The sequence below is a fragment of the Tachysurus fulvidraco genome, chromosome 25, assembly GCF_022655615.1.
Source record: "Tachysurus fulvidraco isolate hzauxx_2018 chromosome 25, HZAU_PFXX_2.0, whole genome shotgun sequence".
Taxonomy (NCBI): domain Eukaryota; kingdom Metazoa; phylum Chordata; class Actinopteri; order Siluriformes; family Bagridae; genus Tachysurus; species Tachysurus fulvidraco.
In genome coordinates, this window is record NC_062542.1 from 7723514 (window position 1) to 7747351 (window position 23838).

General features: G+C 39.7%; 1 protein-coding gene across 6 annotated transcripts in view; it reads left to right on the top strand.

Annotated features, from left to right (window-relative positions):
* The first annotated feature begins 20280 nt into the window (after nt 1-20280).
* LOC113659608 overlaps nt 20281-23838 on the top strand; it is a 20031-nt gene continuing 16473 nt past the window's right edge. The window contains exons 1-3 of one of the 6 annotated variants that reach the window (XM_047808350.1): nt 20281-20564; nt 20881-20999; nt 21417-21601. In XM_047808350.1, the coding sequence (XP_047664306.1) occupies nt 20881-20999; nt 21417-21601 (304 nt within the window). In that variant the 5' untranslated portion in view covers nt 20281-20564. The remainder of the gene's footprint in view (nt 20565-20880; nt 21000-21416; nt 21602-23838) is intronic. The other 5 variants (XM_047808352.1, XM_047808353.1, XM_047808354.1 and 2 more) reach the window with 5 other exon arrangements.

A 23838-nucleotide genomic window follows, 5' to 3' on the forward strand; every position in this document is an offset into this window, starting at 1 on the left:
GCTTCAGGGCTGGTTTGTTGTTGGTAAATGTGACAAATGATAACTGCTTGCAAGTATATATCCAAACTTTATATTTTATATATATTTATAATATTTTTAGTGCAGGAAAGCAAATGAAAGTAATAGATTTGTGGAGAACATGCACAGACCAAGCTCATGATAAAACATAGGTCCCTGGGAGCCAACACTACCGGACTCACTACCATACTGCCTAACATACTAATATACTGAAGTTTTTAGATGCTGAGGGATTGACTAATCTACAAATCAGGAAAGCAATGTTCATTTATTTTAGAGGCATGGTTTTATACTTGCATGTACAAGCTGCAAGATAAGAATCCATATCCACAAATAACTAGTATATCTGCTGACCAACAATGGATCATTCATGGCTTCTGAAGTAATTCAGTCAAAGTACATTGTTTCATAGATTTATGAAATTATTCGATTTTTATTATATGAACTTTGTGGAAAATTAGCCCATGTAAAGGATACACATATACATAAAACATTTACCTCTCTGTAAGAACTACACCATGATTTAATGTTTAATGTCGATTCTGAGTATACAGGCTTGTTCTCTATAATTAAACATTAGCAACATTCCTTTGAATCAATAAGCCGTTTGTGTTTCTAACCTAAATTCTTTTCTCAGCTGTTTTCCTGGCGGAGCTTAAACATAGGTGAAATGTAATTAGTGTCTTTGAGTATTTTTAATGACGACTGAGCAAACCGAGCACGTAATCTCTTGCAATTGATGCATACAATATTTGGCATGGATCATTGTTTTGCTTCAGATATTTTCCAAAAATAATTCTGGTTCTTGTCTGTTTTTTGAGCATGGAAAGCAAAAGAAAATGCAGCATTTGGTACAGGATAGACTGACTTACATTACTTGATTATATTATGCCCACTCAATAAAACATTAAAAATTTCACCAAGCATGACAGAAGTTCTGGGACAGGTTTATTGATAGCCTACCTGCCATACAATTAGAAAAAACAACAACTGTGAGTATTTGAAACAGTTTCTTTTATAGGATCAAGAGCCTGAGATCTGGTATGTTTCTAACAGAAGCTAGTAATTTCTGCCTTATCTGTTTTCAAACTTGGAAGATGTGGTCTTGCTTTCTGTCTGGATTAATGGAGAATGTTTCATTCATTGATGTAAAATAAAAGTGCACAGTGTATTTATCAGTTCACATACACTACAAAGCCATCTTGTTTGTTTTTGGGGTGAATGCTCATCCCAGCAGATAGTATTGTGGGATGAGGAGAGTCTCCTTTACTGTGGCTGGTTCTAACAACATATTGGAGTCAATGGAGATAAATTACTAATAATAGCAATCCACTATCAAATAAATGCAAGATGCTTTATACACTGCTCAAAATAATTAAGGGAAAAAAGTCACAAATTGGATCTTGAACGAAATTGAAAATCTCTACTTGTAAACATTGTGTAATTCGATGAGAAAAAAAATATTTGAAAAGGTTTAATGGAAACCAAAAATAATCAACATGCATGAATTTGTCCATTGAATTTGAATTCAATTTGAATTAATGTAAGTCAGAAGTGTGTATGGAACAGGACATCAGTGAGCTCCTGGACAGTCTGTGGTGCTCCTTGTCTTCTTTGAATGCTCTGATAAATCAGTTCCTTTGTCATCCTACACATGTCGGTTAATCATTGTAATGCACCACTAGGTAATGTAGGTGACACTGTACCAGTGTAAGAGTAATGCCAATCAAGCTGCATGGTTCTGGTCTGTTAGCAGAGGTTCCAATAGAGGACGTTGGACCCTCATGGCACCCTCATGGTGTCCGTTTCTGACAGTTTGGTCAGAAACATATCCTGCCGAAGGTCATTTTGTAGTGGTCTGGCAGCACTCCTCTTCCGCCTCACCCATAAGAGCAAATATCAGTCCTGCTGCTGGGTTGTTCCCCTTCTACAGAGCTGTCTATCTCTTCTTGTGTAATGACTCTTGATATCCCCTCCATTCTCTCAAAACCACTGGGAGACACCTCAGCTTTCCTTGCAATGGCTTGTATGGATGTGCCCTCCTGGAGAAGCTGGACTACATGTGCAATCTGAGTGGATTGCAGATACTGCCACATGCTCCAAATAGAGACAAAGACCCTGGCAAAAAACAAAACTAGAGACAAATCTCACAAGAAGGATAAGGAGCAATTGTCTGTGGCCACCACTTGAAAAACCACTCATACGGGGGGGTCCTTTCAGGGCTGCAGCATCATTATTGACTGAACTGAACCACGCTCGCTACACTTCACTTTACACAAAAAGTTGCTGGAATGGAAAGTTCTGCAAATTTTATAATGTGCAGTAACTGAAAAATTATTATATGTTGTTTTGACCATTACAAAGTGTGATTTGTTCAGTGATCGGACTGAACTTCCTCATCATAGCCTACCACAGGTATTCTGTGTGCTGTGAGTAAACTACTACATTAGCATAGATTATTGTTTACTTTATTCTCTCTGGTTGAAAGTGTGTTCATTAGTAAATTCACCCCATTAATATTTTGGTTAAAGTTAAAGCTACTTAATGTTGGACATCCACATCCATAAGCACAACACATAAAGAACGGTATTGTGAGAACTGAAATATGAATTTATCCTTTGAAGACTGCATGTTTTTTATCCATTTAATGTTAGGCTATTTGTAGTGTATTAAAGATGATACAATAAAAGGGTGCTTGTGTATGTGCTATGAAGAGCATTGTGTTCATGATGTCTGTTAATTAACTTCAGTTCATGTTCTAATTTCTTCCTCAGATTTTAAATTCCAGTTGGCCACCCAACCACAACGCCATTGTAGTTAAATTTTGACAACTATGACACAGTTCTGTCTTTTGTGCTAGTCACCAACAATCCCTGTAACTTGCTAGTTTATGAGTCACTGGCTGCCCATGCAGATAAATCCCTGGCAGAGTGCACACCGGTATATAACAGTGAAAGAGACAGAGCATGTACAAGTACTTGTAATTAAATGTTATTCCTTTGGATTCCTTTTGATGCTTAGTTTTGAAAAAGGTCTATTATTTTATTAACATTCTCTACTCTAGATAAAATGGGAGTAGAGAATGTTAATAAAATAATAGACCTTTTTCAAAACTAAGCATCAAAAGGAATCCAAAGGAATAACAATTTATTGTCAAAGCAATAAATAATTTATTTTTAGGCTTTATTTAGCCACTCATTACCTCTTGTCATTACATTTCTTTGGGCTAAAATTCCTGCTAAACAGTAATCTGTTATGTCTATCACCATTAGTCATACATCTTATCAAAAGTTAACCAAGGAATTATGTTTCAGCATTTTTGCGTAATAAAGCAGTAAAATACTATAGAAATTACAGTAGATTAGAGTTTCACCACTTAACTGGCTCTCTCATGAATTCCTGCTTTGGCGGTCTAGTTGATATCTTTCAAAAGTTGACAGAAAGTTATAGAGGAAACACTTCTCTGTGCACAGGGAGTCCAATAAATAAAGCCATAGAGTAGGATGGTTCTTCAAGTTCTGCATATCAGCATAAGCAGAATTAGAAGGTAAACTTTGATATTGTTGAACCAGTAGAATATATTTTGGATGGTAAAGAAAAAAAAACCATGTCCCGTTCTAAAATTACAGTAATACTCCTCCTCCTCCTCCTCCTCCTCCTCCTACTGCTACTACTAACTTACTAACCCCTAACACTTACTTGCACATACTTACTACTAAGTGCTGTTAAGTAGGAAAGATTTATCACAAAGCACAAAGGGAAACAGAGACAGCAAAATTGTGTTTCCTCTCAGGGCATGTATGTTTGTATGTTGATGATGTTGAGGTCTGAACCCCTCTAGGCCCCCCTGCAATACCCACAAACCCTGTGCAGTGTATTTGGTGCTGAATAACCTTCCCCCAGGGTCTCATTCCTCTTTTTCCTCCATTTACTTAGTCATTTTGTGCAAACCAGACAACATTAAGCTATATGGCTATCACAAGATTTTAGAGACACTTATACATGATCTCAGGTCTTTGGAATTTGGTAGAATTCTTTGCTAGAATTCTCCCACAACTAGGGAGATTGCTGAATGGTATAGTTCAGATTGATACTGCAGACAATTTAGGAGCTCATGAAATAGCAGGTTTTGTTGAGAATTTTACTGGCTCCTATTTTTCTTGTTTTTGTATGGCTTTGGACGTTGCATCAAATGATATTAGGTCAGGAGCTTTCTGACTCAGAACAAAAGAATTATGTGACTCATGTCAGAGCAGCCATAGACATACTGTAGATAGTGGCAGTTGCTGCTTTGCAGTTAAAAGAACTTGTCTTTTGTCTAAAGCACTTTTCCATTTTCATTTTGTCAATGGCTACCCTCCTGACACTGTCCATGATCTTTTTAAAAGCATTGTGCCTGTTGAAATAGCACACTGCCTAACTCAAAATTTTAGCCAGAAAATTTCTCACAAAAAAAAGAACTATAGGTTGTAATGCCCATGTTAACTGGATCTTTCTAAGATTGATCCCATTTCTAATTGAGTCTAAGATTCCTGAGCATGATCCAGTGTGGCATGATCCTTGTTGGACATAAAACAGACTGTTGAGCTTATGGTTAGCAGACAAATAGACAAATCTATTGCATTCCTGTAGACCAAAATTTCAGAGGTGTTTCCTAATTAGAAACTGATGCACAAACCCCACTACTTATAACTTTACCCGCAACTAATATTTTGTTTGGTCCTCTTGTGAGACTTTGGACCATCAGGTTTGATGCAAAACACAGTTTCTTAAAACAGAAAATTAAACACACCAGTTGTTTTGAAAACATATCCCGCTCTCTGGCTGTGAAACATCAGTATATGACTGGGTACCACTTGTCATCCCCATGTATTCGTAAGAAGGATGTCCCAGATGTACAGTATCAGATTTCTTTAAGGGGAAACTAGTCCAAGATTTTAAACAGCGAGATCCTAATCTATCTGAAATAAACCTGGCAAAAAGATGTTTGGAACAAGGGAATAAACTACTCATACTGTACTCAAATGTGCATTTTGCATAATAGACTTTTTTGTTTTGGGGTTTGTAAGAAATAAAAAAATGTAAGAAAATAAAACGATGAGGGTGAAGATCTTAAAGAAGAACAAGAAGTTTATTCCAAAATAGCAGTGACAAAATACATTAAGTACTTTGGGTTCATCGAAGTCAGTAAGAACCCAGGAAAAATCATGCTCAAGTATTTTATACTGTTTTGCCTCGTTGTAGTTTAAATGAGGTTCCGCTTTGAATGTGTATTGAGCGTAAGAACAGAATGTTTCCCAAATGGCTGGGATACACATTGTTGTCTTTGAATGTCTTTAAATGTTAATCATGGTCACGTACACCTTGGCTTTGGTATTGTTACAATTGTTATCAACCAAATGGTCACTTTAAATGGTAATCACGGTCACATAGATCCTTTGTTAGTGGCAGTTCTTGATGTCCTGCTGCTGCTCCCATACTAACGATTGAATCAAGTTTATTCATTTAGAGATCTAAACTTATTACCTTATGATACGTAAGCCTTTTTAGGAATGAGCTCTTTCCCCTGTGTATATTGGAGTGGAATCTGGGCACATACAATCTGTAATTTCTTACAGGGTACTGGCCAGAACCTTTTGGTACCTTCCATTTCACTCGTGAAGACTCTTTCCACCTTTTTCTAGTGTGACCACAGGCTAACACTAACAGCAAGAGCAATATACCACCAGCCCACCCATACAACTACCCTGCTGGTCATAAACCTATTGAAAATTCTTCCATTATTATGGTCTGCTTACCAATGCAAAGAAATTAGCACAGAAATAAACAGCTGTGCATTCAGTTATATAGTAACTGTAATGCCATCTGTTAGAAAATTTTCACAGAAAAAACGTACTGTAGCATTTCGATTACAGTTGGAAAGGTAATTCAACAGCGTGAGAGAAAATAACCTCAAATTAAAATTTTATGTTACATCAAGTGTTACATCAGGGCAATTCATTATTGGTGACTCTGAAGACAAATGATCATGCCTTAGCCAATATTTAAATGTTGAAATATTTAAATTAAAACTTGCAACCGCCACCCAATGAGCAAAACAAAAATATTTGATCCCCTGCTAATCACAAAGAAATGACCAGTCTATAATTTTAATGGTAGGTTTATTTTAACAGTAAAAGACAGAATAACAACAAAAAATCCATTGAAAAAAGTTATGAAATAATGAGTGAAATAAGTTTATATGCAAAACAATATTTGACCCCATCGCAAAACATGACTAGGTACTTGGTGTCAAAACCCTTGTTGGCAATCACAGAGGTCAGACATTTCTTGTAGTTGGCCACCAGGTTTGCACAGATCTCAGGAGGAATTTTGTCCCACTCCTCTTTTCTGATCCTCATACTGCCAATGCCCTGGGGAGGGTGGGGTCATTCTTTGACACCATTTGGAGCGCTGGTAGAAGGCTTTCACTTTGGCATCCTTTCCTAGCCAGGTGATGCAGTGCTTCAGCTTCCTCAGCATGTTCCTTGCTCCCAGGTGCCCTCCCAGGGGGGTGTGTATGGGCCAGGTACAACAACAGCAGCATCTGGTTTTTGGGACAACCAACAGGCCGCAGATTTCCGCTCGATGCTGGGTGCAGTAAAACAGCAGACGCTTCTGTCCTCCTTTTGCTTTCTCCTGAACCCATTGAACCCTTTGAGCCAATCTAGCGTGGAAACAGCGCAGATGAAGGTGTGCAACATCTCCCAGGGTGAGGTGGTGCTCTGTAACCCCACGGCCTTTTATTCATTGGCAGGGAGTGCCTGCATGAAGTGATCCATTTTCACCCGCTCAATCACCTCTTTTATGCTCAGAACTTTGGGCCATAAGGGTTATAAGAAGCAGCTCTTCAAACTGGGAATGTGAATTTATCTGAGGGGAGTACCGACAGTGATGAAAGACGCCCGCCACTGTAGTCTCAGTAGTTCATATTCGCTGGCTTCCTCTTCATCCAGAGCATGGTACGCCAGTTGGGCTTCTCCAGTAAGAGTTCTGTAAAAGAGTGGGGTGTTATTTGGCATCATCTTGGTCAGGAGCCGCTGGGCATAATGACCGGGGTCGGGGAGAGGAATGGTGGCCGCCGTGGATGCCTTCTCCAGGTCCATGAGCTCATAAGTGGCCGTCTGGAGGCCCTTCACCAGCTCCAGCACACTGCTCTCCAAAAGGTGTTGTAACAGCTGCTCCATGGTGATCCATGGTGCATGCTCCTGGTCCTCTGCTTGCATACTCCACTAGTGTAGCGAGGCGAGACGGGTGCTGGAATGCTTGTGGTTGGCAGTTCTGGAGTGTCAGAGCAGCATGTCAAACACAGTTGAAAATTAAAAAGTAAGAATTACAGAGGTCTGTACCCATAATAGTCTTAGATTATGATGTCCACTGCTCTTTTAGCCCATACACCTCAAGTTATGATGTTATGTGCATGTAGTTGTAAAATAATCATTAGTATTTATTATATTCTTCCTAGAAGCTCGAACCAACCTGGCCATTTTCCTTTGAACAAAAAAAAAAAAGAACAACAACAAAGCTACCAACAAAGCATTTCCACCCACAGAAATGTCAATCATTCAATGTGTTTTGATTTTGGTACCATTCTATTTGGTACCATGCTATGTGAGAAAATCACATCAGTACCGTCAGTACTAACAATCATGTCACAATCAAAGAAATAACCTCCTTCTCCATTCTGATCATTAACTGAAACTCGTGACCTATATCTGCCTGATTTTATGGACTAAGCACCTGACACATGATTGACTGATTAAATATAGAAATAAAAACCTGCATAAATGCAGGTGTACAGGTGTTCCTATTAGTGGACAATGAGTGTATAAAGAGATAAATGTGTGATTTGGCATTAAAAATATAAATGACTGTAATCATAATAAAATTATGTGTTAAGGGTAAATAATTAAAAAGTAATAAATTTAGGTTTGATAGGGAATGGGGAGGTGTAGGGGTAAGGAAATACACAGCTCAAAGCTTTTCCAAAATGTCCATCATCCACTCGACATGCTGTAGGATGAGCCGCTATTGCCGGTTCCAAGGTTGCTGGATCGTTGTTCAGCTCCAAGGGCTGGGAAAAATAACTTCCAAAAGTTCTTTCAGCTGATCATATTGACTAAAACACACACTTCCAACAAATTCAAATTACATTTATTTGTATAGCACTTTAAAAAAGCAGCTTTACATAAGTATGGAAACAGAAGAAAGAGAAAAAAGAAATAAATATATAATAATAATAAGAAGAAAAATAAGGATATAAATTAGTAAATAAATCAAATCAAATCAATACAATACAATACAATACAATTAAAGTTTAAAATTAATTTAAAAATATCAAGTTAAAATTTAAAATAAAAAATCTATCCCTAATGAGCAAGCCGGAGGCGATGGCGGCAAGGAAAGACTCCATGAGAAAGAAACCTTTGAGAGGAACCAGGCTCAGAATGGAACCCATCCTCATTTGGGTGACACTGGACAGTAAATAATGTAAATATAAATAATGTCCTTTCTACAACAGTTTATAATAGTGCAACCGAGAGCTCCTGAGGAACTAATTGGTTATTGCAAACTCTGACTTCAGCACAGACCTGATTGCTGATAAAGACCAGACCATAAAAAACACAGTCTCAGTGTCTTAGAGATACAAAGCTGAGAATTTGTGTATTGTAGTATGAGAAGATATTCAGCTCTTAATCCCTTAACCTTTCCATTTAACCATTTACTAAGACAACAAGCTCTGTTAATGCCATGTCAAAATAAAATGCTTTATTATAATGCCTTATCAAATTTAACATATGGGAAAACATACACTATTCAAGCATCACTTATAAATCTCCTGATAAGATACTGTACTTACTGTCTCAGGTGCTAAGCCATTCCTGAAGTAACCAAAGACGTGCAGTTCATCAAACACGTCTATAAAGTTTTAATGGTAGAGCTGCACAGAGGAGAGAAAATTTTTTTTTTACATTACATATACAGTATCTCACAAAAGTAAGTACACCCCTCACATTTTTGTAAATATTTTATTATACCTTTTCATGTAAAAACACAGAAGAAATGACACTTAGCTACAATGTAAAGTAGTGAGTGTACAGCTTGTATAACAGTGTAAATTTGCTTTGTCAAAAAAGACAGCACACAATATAATTTAAATCAGAGTGGACTGTCCACTCTAATTAGGGATAGATGTTGAAGATATATAGTATTTTAAATTTTAAATGAATATTTTTAAATTAAGGTTAAACTTTAAAAGTATAATTATATTTATATATTATTTTTTTAATTCTTATTTTTATTCCTGTTATTATATATATATATATATATATATATATATATATATATATATATATATATATATATATATATATATATATAAAGATTATATATGTGTATATATATATATATATATATATATATATATATATATATATATATATATATATATAGTATTTATTTATTTCTGTTTTTATACTTCTGTAAATCTGCTTTGAGACAATGTGAATTGTTAAATGTGCTATACAAATAAATTGAATTGAACTGAACTATAAACTCTGAAGAGGACTGTACCTAATAAAGGACATTTCTACCTGGGTTTAAGCTCTCCTCTCTCTCCTGCAAGTCAAATTAGCAATGAATCATTAAAATTCACACCATAAATTTTACAGTCTCCTGTCCAGAGGAAAAACATCATACTGTATGTAAACATCAGTTTGGAAACACAGAATGACCTCAGAGTTGCTTTGTCTCTGTGAATCACTATGAGGAAGAACTTCACCCAAATGGAGGTGTCCACCTGCCCATCTGCAGTCACATGCAGGTATGTGCTGGTCATCTTTTTAAAGGCGTGCTATAAATTTAAATTATATACATATATTGACACTGCAGAAAAATAATCGTACAACAGACCAAATTCAGAAAGTTACTATCTACATAATGCACAAAATTTGCAAGTGCCATCAATGACAGATGCTTCCATGTGGTTACAGGAAATGTATTCCATAACCCTCTCAGATATTCTCTTAAGAGAACAATTTAAAGCAAACACAATTATTCACTGCAATTAACCAATGGTTTTGTGATGTCACAGTGAATAATTCCTTACCTTAATGCCAGTGGAACAATCCTCAATACTGGTATCATAAGAGAATTCTTGAAAACACACAGCAAAATCAGCCAAAACCCAACATCTGTTTTACAAAAATGCTCATCTACTAATCATTAATGGGAGTTGTCTTCATCAGAGAAATTAAATTTGTAATTACCAAGTGGTTCAAGTAGTAGGCCTTGGTGGTTCTGAACCAGAAAGCCCCACTCTCTGGACCACTTATCATCCTGAGATACTGTAGTATCTTTGAATGTCAACTAACTAGAAATAGAAAAACAAAATGAAACATTAGAACTTGTAATGTTTGTATCTCACCTGCAGCTCCATAAAATACCCCAGACTGGGAGCTAAACATGTTTTCAGAGTGAAACTACAAATTTTGCCAGGTGTTGTCCAGCTGTCCACCAGTGACAGGCTGTGAAAAATAGAGCATGAATATTGTGTCTTCTTGTCATGGCAGTTTCACCATAACACATCTAACGTTCTGTCACTTTCCTTACAAAGAAAAAACAACAACTGATTGGCTTTAGTAAATAAACGAAAGCCTTGTTTACCAGAACGACAGTTTAAGGGTCATCGTGAAATGTGGAGGGCAGCAACTGATGATACGACTCAACAACCTTAACACACAAACACAATTAGTCACTGCAGTTATCAACATTTTGTAATGTCACAATGAATAAGCCCTTACCTGAATTCAAGTGAGACAATCTTCAGTGTTGTTAACGTAATAGTAAACACTGCGGTAGAGCAAAAACATAGCAAATGCTTTGTATCTTAGCCATTTCATACAAACACATCAAACGTTATGTTATGTTGCTTTCCTGACAGTAAAAACAAGCTTGTAAAATTCAGTGATTGGCTTTAGTAAATAAATTGTTTGTTAACAGACTGACAGCTGAATGGTCACAGTGAGGTTCTGTGGGCAACAGGTGCCCGTTTGCCTCAATGACCTTAACACACGCAAACACATTTAGTCTGTACAGTTAACAAAATTTTTTAACCCCACAATGAATAATCTCTTGAATGCCAGTGAACCAGTCCCCGGTGTTGTCATAATAAGAGCATTCTTGCAAATAACAATTAGATGAAACTCATGTGCTATTACATAAAATTGCTCGTATAATAATCTGTCATTTAAATTCTCTTTATCAGAGTAATTAAGACTGTGATTACCTCATGATTCAAGAGGTATGTCTATGTAGTTTCACAGAGTCAACTCTCTGGACCTATATCTGTATAGCTGTGAAAAGCATAGTAAAAAGTTTACAACTGATTTCATCATAACAGTTTCATTTTAACACATCCATCGTTCTGTCGCATAGAAAATCCAGTGATTGTCTTTCGTAAATAAAAGGTTTGGTTACATGAACGACAGCTGAAGTGTTGAGGTTTGGTGGGACGCAGCAGCAGTTTTGGCTCAACAACTTTAACACACACCTGCACACACAATAAGTAGCAGCGCAGATTCAAGGAACACAGGATAAGATGTTACTATCCTTTGTGCAAGCATTTCCAAGAGTTCATGAACAGAGAACCTGAAGAAATTTAGGAACGCATCATCAGTAGTGTACCTTTGGTTCCTAGGGTGTTTCGGCCTTTCACACTATACACCCTCCCCAGAGGCGGCCAGCGACAGGGTGATCAGTCCTACGCTTGCGTTCCATACCCAATTAGTCATAGGAGTTGCCTTGTTGTTAATAGCCAACATCCCATGGGACTATGCATGGCAGGGGCGTCCTCCTCCCTGAGTCAAACATCCTTGACCGCATACCTCCTGATCCTCTCACTTCGGGGCCCAGCTGGGGTCTTTCCTCTTCATCCAGAGCCATTGACTGCTGCCTTCTGCCGCCTTCGATACAGCTCTGATTGCCGAACGCTGGCTCTGGCCCTTAATTCTCAGGTCTCTAAACAGTCTGGTCATAGATGTTGCCACAAAACCTCTGCAGCCCACCTCCACTGGTCGGACTTCTGTGTTCCAGCCATGATGCCGTGCTTCGGCAGCTAGATCGGCATAGCGCAGATGTTTTCGCTCATAGGCCTCATCTACCGAGTCCTCCCAGGGTACTGTGAGCTCAATAATGAAGACCTTCTTTAGCGAACAGGACCAGAGCACCATGTCAGGTCTTAGGGTGGTGGTTGCGATCTCCGGCGGAAACACAAGTTGCCGACCAATGTCAGATAGCATTTTCCAATCGCGGGCCAAGCGCAGCTGGTCTCGCTCTGATGGTGTAGAGCTGCTCTTCTGTGGTTTTGCCCCTTCGCGGACAAAAGTCGTCCATAAGGGGTGTGATGCTGCTGGGGGTGGTAGGGAGTTAGTGGCAACTCGTTTGTCCTCCAGGGCAGACGCAAGGTTTTTTAAGACCTGGTTGTGACGCCAAGTGTAGCGTCCTTGGGTGAGGCTTGTTTTACACGCTGTGAGAATGTGCCTGAGGTTAGCTGGCATGGAATAGAGGGCACATTCCGGATCTTCACCATACCATTGGTGAAGATTATCTGGTGTTGGAAGGACGTCATATGTTGCTCTGATGGAAAAGCTCAACCGCTTCGCTTCCATGGCCCACAGTTCCTTCCAGCTGATCTTCCTCTTTTCCACACTGTCCCATCGAGTCCACTGTCCCTGTTTGCCAAGGGAGACTGCCTTAGCCCACCTTGCAGCCTCCTGCTGATGGCGTACTTCCTGCACTACTATCATCCGCCGCTCTGGTGCAGTGGCCTTACTCCAGACAGCATGGCTAGTTAGCCCAAGGCCTCCTCTTCCTTGCTGGACATGCCCCACAATGTCAGCATGTCTGAGGGCTGCTATTGCCTCCTGGACTGCCTTTCCTGGCCTCCATTTGCGCCCGGTTGCCAAGGTCGGTGCATTATTGCTCACCACTGGGTCTCGAGATTCATTCAGTGTCATCTGGAGCCTGGTTTTTGCACACTTGAATTCCTCTGTTAGACTGGTGAGGGGCAGCTTGAGGACACCATCTCCATAGAGGCATATGGTGGTAAGGCATCGTGGAACTCCGAGCCACTTCTTTAGGTAGGCTGTGACTCCTCTTTCTATCTTCTCCACTATTGAGATTGGAACCTCATACACTACTAGGGGCCACAACACCCGGGGTAGGAGACCAAACTGCAGACACCAGGCCTTTAGCTTTCCAGGTAGCTGGGTATTGTCGATTGACTGTAGGCTACTACTGATGTCTTTGCGCAGCTGTTGCACCTGGTCTTTATCCTTCAGGCTTGCATCATACCACCTTCCAAGGCTTTTTACTGGCTGCTCAGACACTGTTGGTATTTGGACATCTCCGATGAAGAATTTCAGATCAGAGAGTACTCCCTTCACAATCGAGATGCTGCGTGAAATATCTAAAATGTTGTTAAAACATTCAGATAATTATTAAAATGTATAATTCATGAACATGGGTTAATAATAAAAGAGAATATTTTATCATCTACTCATTTTAAAGATTTACTCTACTCAGTACAATATTACTGTCAGCGCACTCATCCGAAGCTCACCTTCGCGGCGCACTCTGGTGACGTCATTCCCTGTCGCATGACTTTTATACTCGGCACTGCTATTTAAGCACGCCGTTTATGCTAGATTCTCGCCAGATGATCTCTCGTCACTACGTCGCTTTCTTGAGTCACTCCTGCCAGCCTCCGGTCCGAGTGTTACCTGTGCCTCGCGTTTTCTATTTCCGTGTGGATTTTCCCGTCTCGGATTACCTTTTTCCCCTGTCATTCCTTACGTGAGTTTTTCTCTGCTGCCGGTTGTTTTGGTTCCGTTTTTTGCGCTCCGGTTATTGACATTTCGGATTACCCTTTTTCCTGTGTGGATTACTGCCCGTTTCTGATTGGATTATTTTTTTTTTCCTCCAAGACTTTTCCTGGTTACATTCTGTGCATTTATGTTTTCATATATAGACATTTATTACTATCCTTTATGTTAATAAATTTTCTTTTTTTGGACCCTGGCCTGCGTTTGGGTTCTCCTTCCCAGCACCCTCATCTGTTTCACTGATAGTATCATCTGGCCAATAATGAACCCAGCAGGATCTCTGGAGATGCAGTCCCAGCTCGACTCCTTGTCCAAATCCTCCGCTGCGCATGAGCGCCAACTCAAGGAGATAGCCGCATCCACCAATGAGCTCATTCGGCGCATGAGCATGCTCACCACGACACAGGCCTCCTCGCCCTTTACGAGGCCACCTGCCCAGCCCCCCCAACCCGTGGTCGAGCAGAACATAAACCCCATTCGGGAGCCACATCTGCCCCATCCCGAGCGTTTTTCTGGTGAGGCGGGACTTTGCCGTGCATTTTTGATGCAGTGCTCAGTGATCTTCGAGCTCCAACCCTCCTCCTTCCCTTCGGATCGGTCCAAGGTAGCATACGTTATCTCTTTGTTATCTGGGAAGGCCAAGATCTGGGCAACAGCAGAGTGGGAATGTCAGTCAGTCATCTGCTTCTCGTTCGATGCCTTTTCGGCTGAGCTGCGCAAGGTTTTCGACTCCACACTGCCTAAGATGGACGCCACTCGAGCCTTGTTCGAATCATCTCAGGGGTCCCGCTCAGTGGCTGAGTATGCTGTGGATTTCCGCATGGCAGCTGGGGACAGTGGCTGGAACCCCACGGCGCTCTACGACGCGTTCTACCGCGGCTTGTCCCCCCAGGTGAAGGATGAACTCGCGGCCCGAGAACTCCCTCAAGAGCTTGACGACCTGGTTTGTCTGGCAACCAGGATCGATCGCCGTATCCAGGAACGAAGAGAGGAGGTTTTTTCTTTGTGGAGAAGAAGGATGGGACTCTACGACCCTGTATTGACTATCGGGGTCTGAACGCCATCACCATTAAAAATCGCTACCCGTTGCCTCTCATGGCCTCCGCTTTTGAGCTCCTTCAGGGGGCCACCATTTTCTCCAAGCTGGACCTTCGGAACACCTATCACCTAGTCCGCATCCGTGAGGGCGACGAATGGAAGACCGCATTCAACACTCCCACTGGCCATTACGAGTACCGGGTGATGCCGTTTGGCCTCACCAATGCCCCAGCAGTATTCCAAGCACTGGTCAACGACGTTTTACGGGACATGTTAAACATATTTGTGTTTGTTTACTTGGACGACATCCTCATTTTTTCCCGCACACCTGAGGAACACATCCGTCACGTCCGTGCAGTGCTCCAGAGGCTTTTGCAGAACCAGTTATATGTCAAGGCTGAGAAATGTGATTTCCATGTCACGAAAACCACCTTCTTGGGTTTCATTCTGGCAGCAGGGAGTGTTCGGATGGATCCTGACAGAATCAAGGCTGTTCGGGACTGGCCCTGCCCTGGAACACGTAAGCAGCTCCAGCAGTTCTTGGGATTCGCTAATTTCTATCGGCGATTCATCCGGGGTTACAGCTCGGTTGCTGCACCCTTGCACCAGCTCACTTCTCCTCTTCAACCTTATTCTTGGGGGCCTCAAGCCGAGCAAGCCTTCAAGAAGCTGAAGCAGCTTTTTACCTCTGCCCCCATCCTCTCCTTGCCGGATTCCACGCGACAATTTGTGGTTGAGGTTGATGCATCTGATACCGGAGTTGGGGCCGTTTTGTCTCAAAGGGACGTCAAGGACAATAAACTTCACCCGTGTGCTTTCTTTTCACACCGTCTCTCCTCGTCTGAACGTAACTACACTATCGGCGAACGTGAGCTACTGGCAGTCAAACTCGCCCTGGAGGAATGGCGGCACTGGCTGGAGGGTGCGGAACTACCATTTCTGGTCTGGACTGACCATAAGAATCTTGAATATCTCCGGACTGCCAAGAGACTGAAACCCCGACAGGCTCGTTGGGCACTCTTTTTCGGCAGGTTTAACTTTGTGCTGTCTTATCGGCCGGGAACGAAGAATGGGAAGCCAGATGCTCTCTCTCGTCAGTTCTCCCCCGATCCCGTTGAGGCCGTTGCTGAACACATTCTTCCCCCCTCTGTCACTGTTCGGGCGCTTCGACTCGGGATAGAGAGAAGGGTTCAGCAAGCCGTGTCTAACCTGCCGGTCCCTACTGACTGTCCTGAAGGCAAACTTTATGTCCCTGACCAGCTCCGTTCCCAAGTTCTTCAGTGGTGTCACAACTCTCGGCTTTTCTGTCATCCCGGTTTCCCTCGGACCCTATCGGTTCTCCAGCGTCGTTTCTGGTGGCCTTCGCTCAGACATGACGCACGGGAATTTGTCACTGCCTGCCCAGTATGTGCGCAACACAAGAGCTCTCGATCTCGCCCTGCCGGCCTCCTGCGGCCCCTGCCGATCCCTTGCAGACCTTGGTCCCACATCTCACTTGATTTCGTCACCGGCCTCCCTCTTTCTGATGGCTACTCCGCTATCCTCTCGGTGGTCGATCGCTTTTCCAAGCTCGTCCATTTTGTCCCCCTGACCAAACTCCCTTCAGCCAAGGAAACGGCGTTGCTCCTCCTCCAACACGTTTTCCGGCTCCATGGCATTCCCCGGAATATAGTCTCGGACAGGGGACCCCAGTTCACCTCCAATTTTTGGAAGGAATTCTGCCAGCTCTTAGGCGTCTCCATTAGCCTCTCCTCTGGGTTTCACCCCCAGTCCAATGGGCAGACGGAACGGCTCAACCAGGATTACCCTTTTTTCTGTGTGGATTACTGCCCGTTTCTGATTGGATTATTTTTTTTTTCCTCCAAGACTTTGCCTGGTTACATTCTGTGCATTTATGTTTTCATATATAGACATTTATTACTATCCTTTATGTTAATAAATTTTCTTTTTTTGGACCCTGGCCTGCGTTTGGGTTCTCCTTCCCAGCACCCTCATCTGTTTCACTGATAATTTATCTTTTAACTGCCATGGTAAGTTAGCAGTTAGCAGTGTAGCTAAGGTTAGACCAGTGTTTCAACACACAGAAATGACACATTAATGTTGTCAAGTAGAGTATTTTGATATTTAAAATTGGCCTGAACTATGACTAGCGCAGAAAACCTAAAAACAGTGAAATTCTCCACTAAAATGGTATGTCACAATATACTGCAGATCAAAACAATACAACAAAGAGAATAATCGTAATACCAGATAATACAGTCGTAACAATTGCGTGACTAGACTTTTGAGAATGGAAAGACTAAAGGTAAACTGTATAAAGTATACAATATGCACTGTCACTATCAAACTGAACCCAGTGCAGTTCCATGACACATGTATGTATATAAGTCAATGTTAGTAATTCCTAAGCACAATGAATGACAAGAGACTAAGGGAGGGAGATCTGACAACTGAGAACTGAGTGGTGTCTGAGGAAGGGAAGGAAATAATAAGTTGAGTGTCTTCAGCATAACAGTGATAAGAGAACATATGTGAGGATTTAACCCTTGTATGTTGTTCGTATTCTTGTTACTCAGTAAGTGTTTGTGGGCCTGGTGGACCCGCTGCATTTTTGGGTTTTTAATTCAACACAATCAAAAGTTTTATGTTAAAATACTCTACAGATGTTTATTTCATCCCAATTACAAGCAATATAAACAGCATATATGGTGAATATTTGCCCTTTAGCTTTATTACATCACATTTTTTAATTTAGGTGCTACTCGTTTTTTTGTTGTTTTTTTAATACAATATAATAAAAAAAAGAAAATCAAATTTAATCAACTCATGTGTGGAAAAAAATCAACAAATTTACAAGGAAGCAAAGTTTTTCAAAGCTATTGATGTTTATGAATATGGGTCCCACAGACCTGAACAACATACAAGGGTTAACTTCATAATTAAATACTTCACCAAATGTAGCAGGAGAAAAGAAAATGAAAAAGTACTGAGCCTTGTGGGTAGCACGTTCGCCTCACACCTCCAGGGTCGGGGTTCGATTCCCGCCTCCGCCTTGTGTGTGCGGAGTTTGCATGTTCTCCCCGCCCCTCGGGGGTTTCCTCTGGGTACTCCGGTTTCCTCCCCCAGTCCAAAGACATGCATGGTAGGTTGATTGGCATCTCTGGAAAATTGTCCGTAGTGTGTGATTGCGTTGTGTGTGTGCCCTGTGATGGGTTGGCACTCCATCCAGGGTGTATCCTGCCTTGATGCCCGATGACGCCTGAGATAGGCACAGGCTCCCCGTGACACGGGGTAGTTCGGATAAAGCAGTAGAATATGAGTGAGAGTGAGATCTGCTGAAGTTAAATTGAAGTTGATCTGCTGCATTTTATCTAATATGTGCAACCTTCTGATTAGGAAGCCAACCACTGCATGATTTCAAGATTCTTGAGGGCAAAAAGGAGAGTCTTCTGGTTGACTGTGTCAAACGCTGCTGAAACAGTACATAGTTACATTTACATTTACTCTCTCTTCTATTGCAAAAGTCCTCTTTCCTTAAGACTCTATCATTACAGGAAACATGACAAAGAGCATTACAAAGTGCTGACACCCAAGAATCCTTAAATTTTATTTAAACTTACAGGACGTGCCATTGTATCAATGATTAGATTTTATTTCATGGAGTTATTATTAGCCTTTGAAATATGGCACCATTTGTCATTGAAATATCTGTTACAATAATGAAATAACTCATTAGAATGAGTGTATTAGCAAAATCTTTGATTAATCATCCAGTATGTACTATATTGTTAGAGCCATGCAGTGATTCAACAGTGATGTGATATTAAGTCTGGTATTGTCTTTATATATTTTTATATATTTTCCAAAAACAGTGTGAGTAGTATGCAGATTTATTTTAGAAATGATTAGATTTTTTTTATTAGTTAAAAACTGTAAATAAAAATTGAAAACTAACCATGGCATCATATTGCAGTATTTCTTTAAAATACTTGTTTGTTTAATTGCTTGATTGTCATATGAAATCATATTACATTATGTGTGTCTATGGGTACATGACATGTATGTCTACATATAAATAGATTTAATTAAATAACTAATTCAGTACAAACATCTCTGGTTCAATCCTAAACTCTAGTTTCCTCTAGGTTCTTGGGTTCCCTCCCACCTCTCAGTGGGTGGATTTACCAAGATAATTTGACCCTAGTTGTAAAAGTGTGTGTGTGTGTGCATTGTGCACTGAGATGGACTAGCATCCCATCCAGAGTGTATTCCTGCTTCACACCTAATGTTAGCACCTGTATTTACTGTGACACTGACCAGGATAATGTTTATTGAAATTGAGTTATTTGTTCAGTACCCATAAAATGATCCTTTCATTTAATCTAACAGCTGGAAACCATTTGTCAGCATGCCAGTGTCATAAGCCATACACTAAAGCTATACACTAAAGAATATCTGAAATTTTTGCAGCAAAATCCGGTTAATCTGCTCCAACTGCCAGGGTTTACTAGTACTAAATAAAGCAGCAAATGAGTGTTCATAGTGTGGCTCAATGTTAAGTAAATAGCTGACATGTGGTTAATAACACTAGTGTTACATTAATTGAGGTTTCCTCTTCCTCTTATTTTTTCTTGAAATTCACTGCAATCTGACATTAACCCAGGCATATGCAGAAAATAAATTGTGTAAGAAAAAGTAAAAGCATCATTGTTTTGTCATTAATGTTTACTATAACACCAACCAACCTTACTTTTACTATTTAAAATTTCTGTATTACAAAGAAAACTACTAGCCCACATTCAAGTCCAAGAAAATATAATCAATCAATTGATCAATTAGGAAATTGTACACTGCAACATACATGTCCACTAGTGTACTGGCTTTAAATATTGTAACCAAAGCATGGAGTCCTTGGGTGTAAAAAACTTATAATGTGAAGTTATACCCGTATGAGTTAGGGTTAGAATTAGCTTGTGTTTAAAGATTTCGAAAAATCATTTCTTTTCCTTAAAATTTAAATTTATTTCTTGAACGACGTCAGCATGAGAGAAAGTGGGAGAGAAAGAGGGAGAGAGAGAGAGAGAGAGAGAGAGAGAGAGTAACAGGGAGTGAGCGCGCGTGTGTGTGTGTGTGTGTTTGTGTGTGTGTGTGTGTGTGTGCGCGCGCGCGCGTGCGCGTGTGTCTGTGTGTGAGCGTGTGTGTGTGTGTTTGTGTGTGCGCGCGCGCGCGTGTGTGTCAGTGTGTGTGTGTGTGTGTGTGTGCGCGCGCGCGCGCGTGTGTGTCAGTGTGTGTGTGTGTGTGTGTGTGCGCGTGCGCGTGTTTGTGTCGGTGTGTGTGCGTGTGTGTGTGTGGCTCAGCATTGCGTGCGAAGGAAGCAGCTTGTCATTCAGAGGAATTCGCCACCTGAAACGCGAGAAAGTAAAGTCGGTTATAAAGCAGTCATCTGCATAGATCTTTACAAACTGATGGACTTTATCCTCATTGAATAACTGAACATGAATAATGTTAAATGCCATATACTGTATAACTGATATAATAATTCTCTGAGTGGTACTTCTCATATCTGGGAGCTGACCGACTATCTATGTAAGTATTAAACCAGATGTAAGTCATTTATTTTACAAGATTTATATATTGTTTATATATTGATGCTTTTCAGAGCATTTAAAGCATGTTGGCTTGTGTTTAAACGTCTTGACCGTGAATGGATGGATGGATGGTGACATATCATAAGGAACACATGTTTTCCACACTTTTACGCACACTTTAGAAGATCAGCTTGCAGCATGAATAACATGACCGACACATAATATTGATGTTGTACTTATTTATTATATTTATATTATTTATATTCTATTTAGAATAGTTTCTTTGCTGACATGTAACAACTAACTTTTGGTAGATGAAAACTTCTGGATATCATTCTTCTAGCACAGCTTTTCTCTGGACCGAGCACGAGATGATACCACCAGGAGACTGCATGTATGCAGGTCGGAAACGGAGGAAGCCCATACAGAAGCAGTTAAGTATTTCATTGTCTTGTTTTATTTTTTATTTTTTTATTTATTTTTGCTATTTATAGATATTTAGGCTAAATTCTGATCAACCTTGGATCTGGGTTAGTCTATATACAGTATGTTTTACTGTCAGTCGGCTTGTCCTAAAGGAGTGTGGGATCTACTCTGTTGGTTATATCTGTCTATATGTGATGTATTATCAAAGTAATATACAGTGATACAATTATTTTGCCGTTACTTTAATATAGTTGTGTATATAGCAGTTACAGTGTATAGTTATATACAATCTATAATTATAATGTGTTTGAAGATCTTGCACCTGTTGTAGGGTCACTACACAAATTCCTGAAAATCATGGAACTATTTTTAATATAAAACTGATATAAATTGACTATATTAAATAGCATTTTATTTTGTCTAGCAGAAAACCTGCACCTGTGAGCGAGAAGTCCAACCCATCAAAGCGGCACAGAGACCGGTTGAACGCAGAACTAGATCGGCTTGCCAGTCTGCTTCCTTTCCCGCCGGAGATCATCTCCAAACTGGACAAGCTTTCTGTGCTGCGTCTTAGTGTCAGTTACCTTCGGGTCAAAAGCTTCTTCCGTGGTAAGACAAATGCTTTTAATTATGACTGTAAAAAGAATGAAACATCTTTTTTAGGTGGTTTTAAGGTTTTAATGGACTATTGCTGTGACTCACATGTTTGTGGCTTTTGTTTATGGTTCAAGAGTAAAACCACATTTTCTTAAAAGGTTTTAATTAAACCCATCTTATACAATGCTTTACCTATATACAGTTTGTATACAAGATGACTGATTGTGATAGTTTTCTCATTCAACTTATTTTTAATCATGATTAACTCAGCCATTAACATGGGGCAAAATATGCACTATAAAATTTGAACTTAAATAAATATTTGATTTTGTTTTTCCAAACACCTACTTTGCTCTAATGTATATGATACATTTTTGCTGGATTTAATTAAACAATTTAGTTTCATAACAAATGAGTCATTAGTCATTTGTTTCATGACACTGAGAAGAGGTTTCATTCAACAGAAGGCTAATTCTACAGTATGCATGTTATGTTCTTTTTAAATTTTGTTTGAATTACTTCCATAAAACATTATTGAATTGTATAATTATTCATTTAAAGGTTTGTTTAGTAGTACTGTAGTTCTGTAAGTAAGTAGTATTCTACAATACTAATCTTTCCGTGTACTCTACAGTGCTGACATTCACAATACAGCAATTTCCACATGCATTTTTTGTTACAAGCTGGACAAAGCATCTAAGGTTACAAGGGTGTGCAGTTAATGCTTAAGTCTAAGTACTTAATGCCTTTTTAAAGCATTAAGTATTATGTAGTAACACATGCTATCCATTGTGTGAAATGTTTTGGTTCTATAAAGAACATATATAATGAATTCTAAACTGAATCTCAAGCATTTGTACAACTTCCAGTGCAGACTTTTCTTGTTGGTTCTTGGTTAGGTATGGGTTTATTGGTAAATATATGACTTAAAGCTACTTACTTGACTTAAAGTCCCAAGCTTTTAGTGACTCTGCCATGACTATTTCTGACTTGATGTTTTTGGTGTTCACAGCTGGTGATGTATGATATTTATTTTTTTATACTGTACATAAAGATAGAATCAGTGGTAACCATATGTAGTTAAAGGTAACATATTATTCACATTCAGAAACTATCAGTTCATTACTTTGCAGATAAAAAACAAAAATAGACACCAGACCCTTTAGCTAAAAAGTATTTCGATACAGTGGGTATTAATATGTCAGTGTCAACTGTACTATCAGTGTCAAGGTGCAAAGTGGAAATAAATTCATGTGTGATTCTTTTAATTAACAAAGAGTAGAGCCAGTAGCTCAGGAATAAATGAATGAATTAATGAACAAATTTCTACACCTACCTGTTAAACTCCTAAATCATAAATGGCAAATAGAATGAACCGTGACTTTTCTGCCTGATGCAGTGTACAGACAGTGGAATTTGATACCCATCATTGTGTAGTGGCCTTGAGTGTCAAGTTTTAAAAGGTGATTTGATGTTGGAGGATTATTGCTCCTATTTTGCAGCTGTCAATGGCTGGCTTACCATTATAATGTAAAGATGCAGTGCGTTCAGGAAGTATACAGATTCCTTGATTTTTCAGTCATTTTTAGAACATTACCGTCATACTCTAGAATGGACCGATCTCAGAAAGCAGGCTTTTATGAGGTTTTGTAATAAGATATTTAAGTAGGTATTATCTGTGGTGCTTATAATATACTGTAGCTTAGGTACATGTGATTCTCATTGATTTTTCTAAATCTTCATTAACAGTCAGTTCAAAAATAGACAATTGTCTGTAAACACCTTAGAGGCAAGATTCTGTTGAGGCACAGATCTGGGCTTTTTTTTCCATCTTTGAAGATCCAATATCAAAATTCCATGATCTGATTAGCTTGAATTTTTAACATAACATGTACATCTGGAGGAAACAAGGCACTGCTGATCATCTGGCCAGTTGCATCCTGTCAAGGAAGTACAATATTGGCAGCATAACACAGTGGTGATGTTCACCCATAGGGGGGGTCTTGGAGGCAGAATGGAGAGAAACATGAAACAGTTATAAAGCATATACTTATGTTACATTTATCACAATCATATGTGAAATCCTATACTTTTTTGCTATGGTGTATTTCTGGATACTTATTAAATGTATTTAGTTTCAGAATAAGGGTATAACAGAACAAAATATTAGGAAACATGGAGAGGTCTGAGTACTTTCTGAATGCAATATATCATATAATGTTCCATTTTAATTTATATTACACTATGGT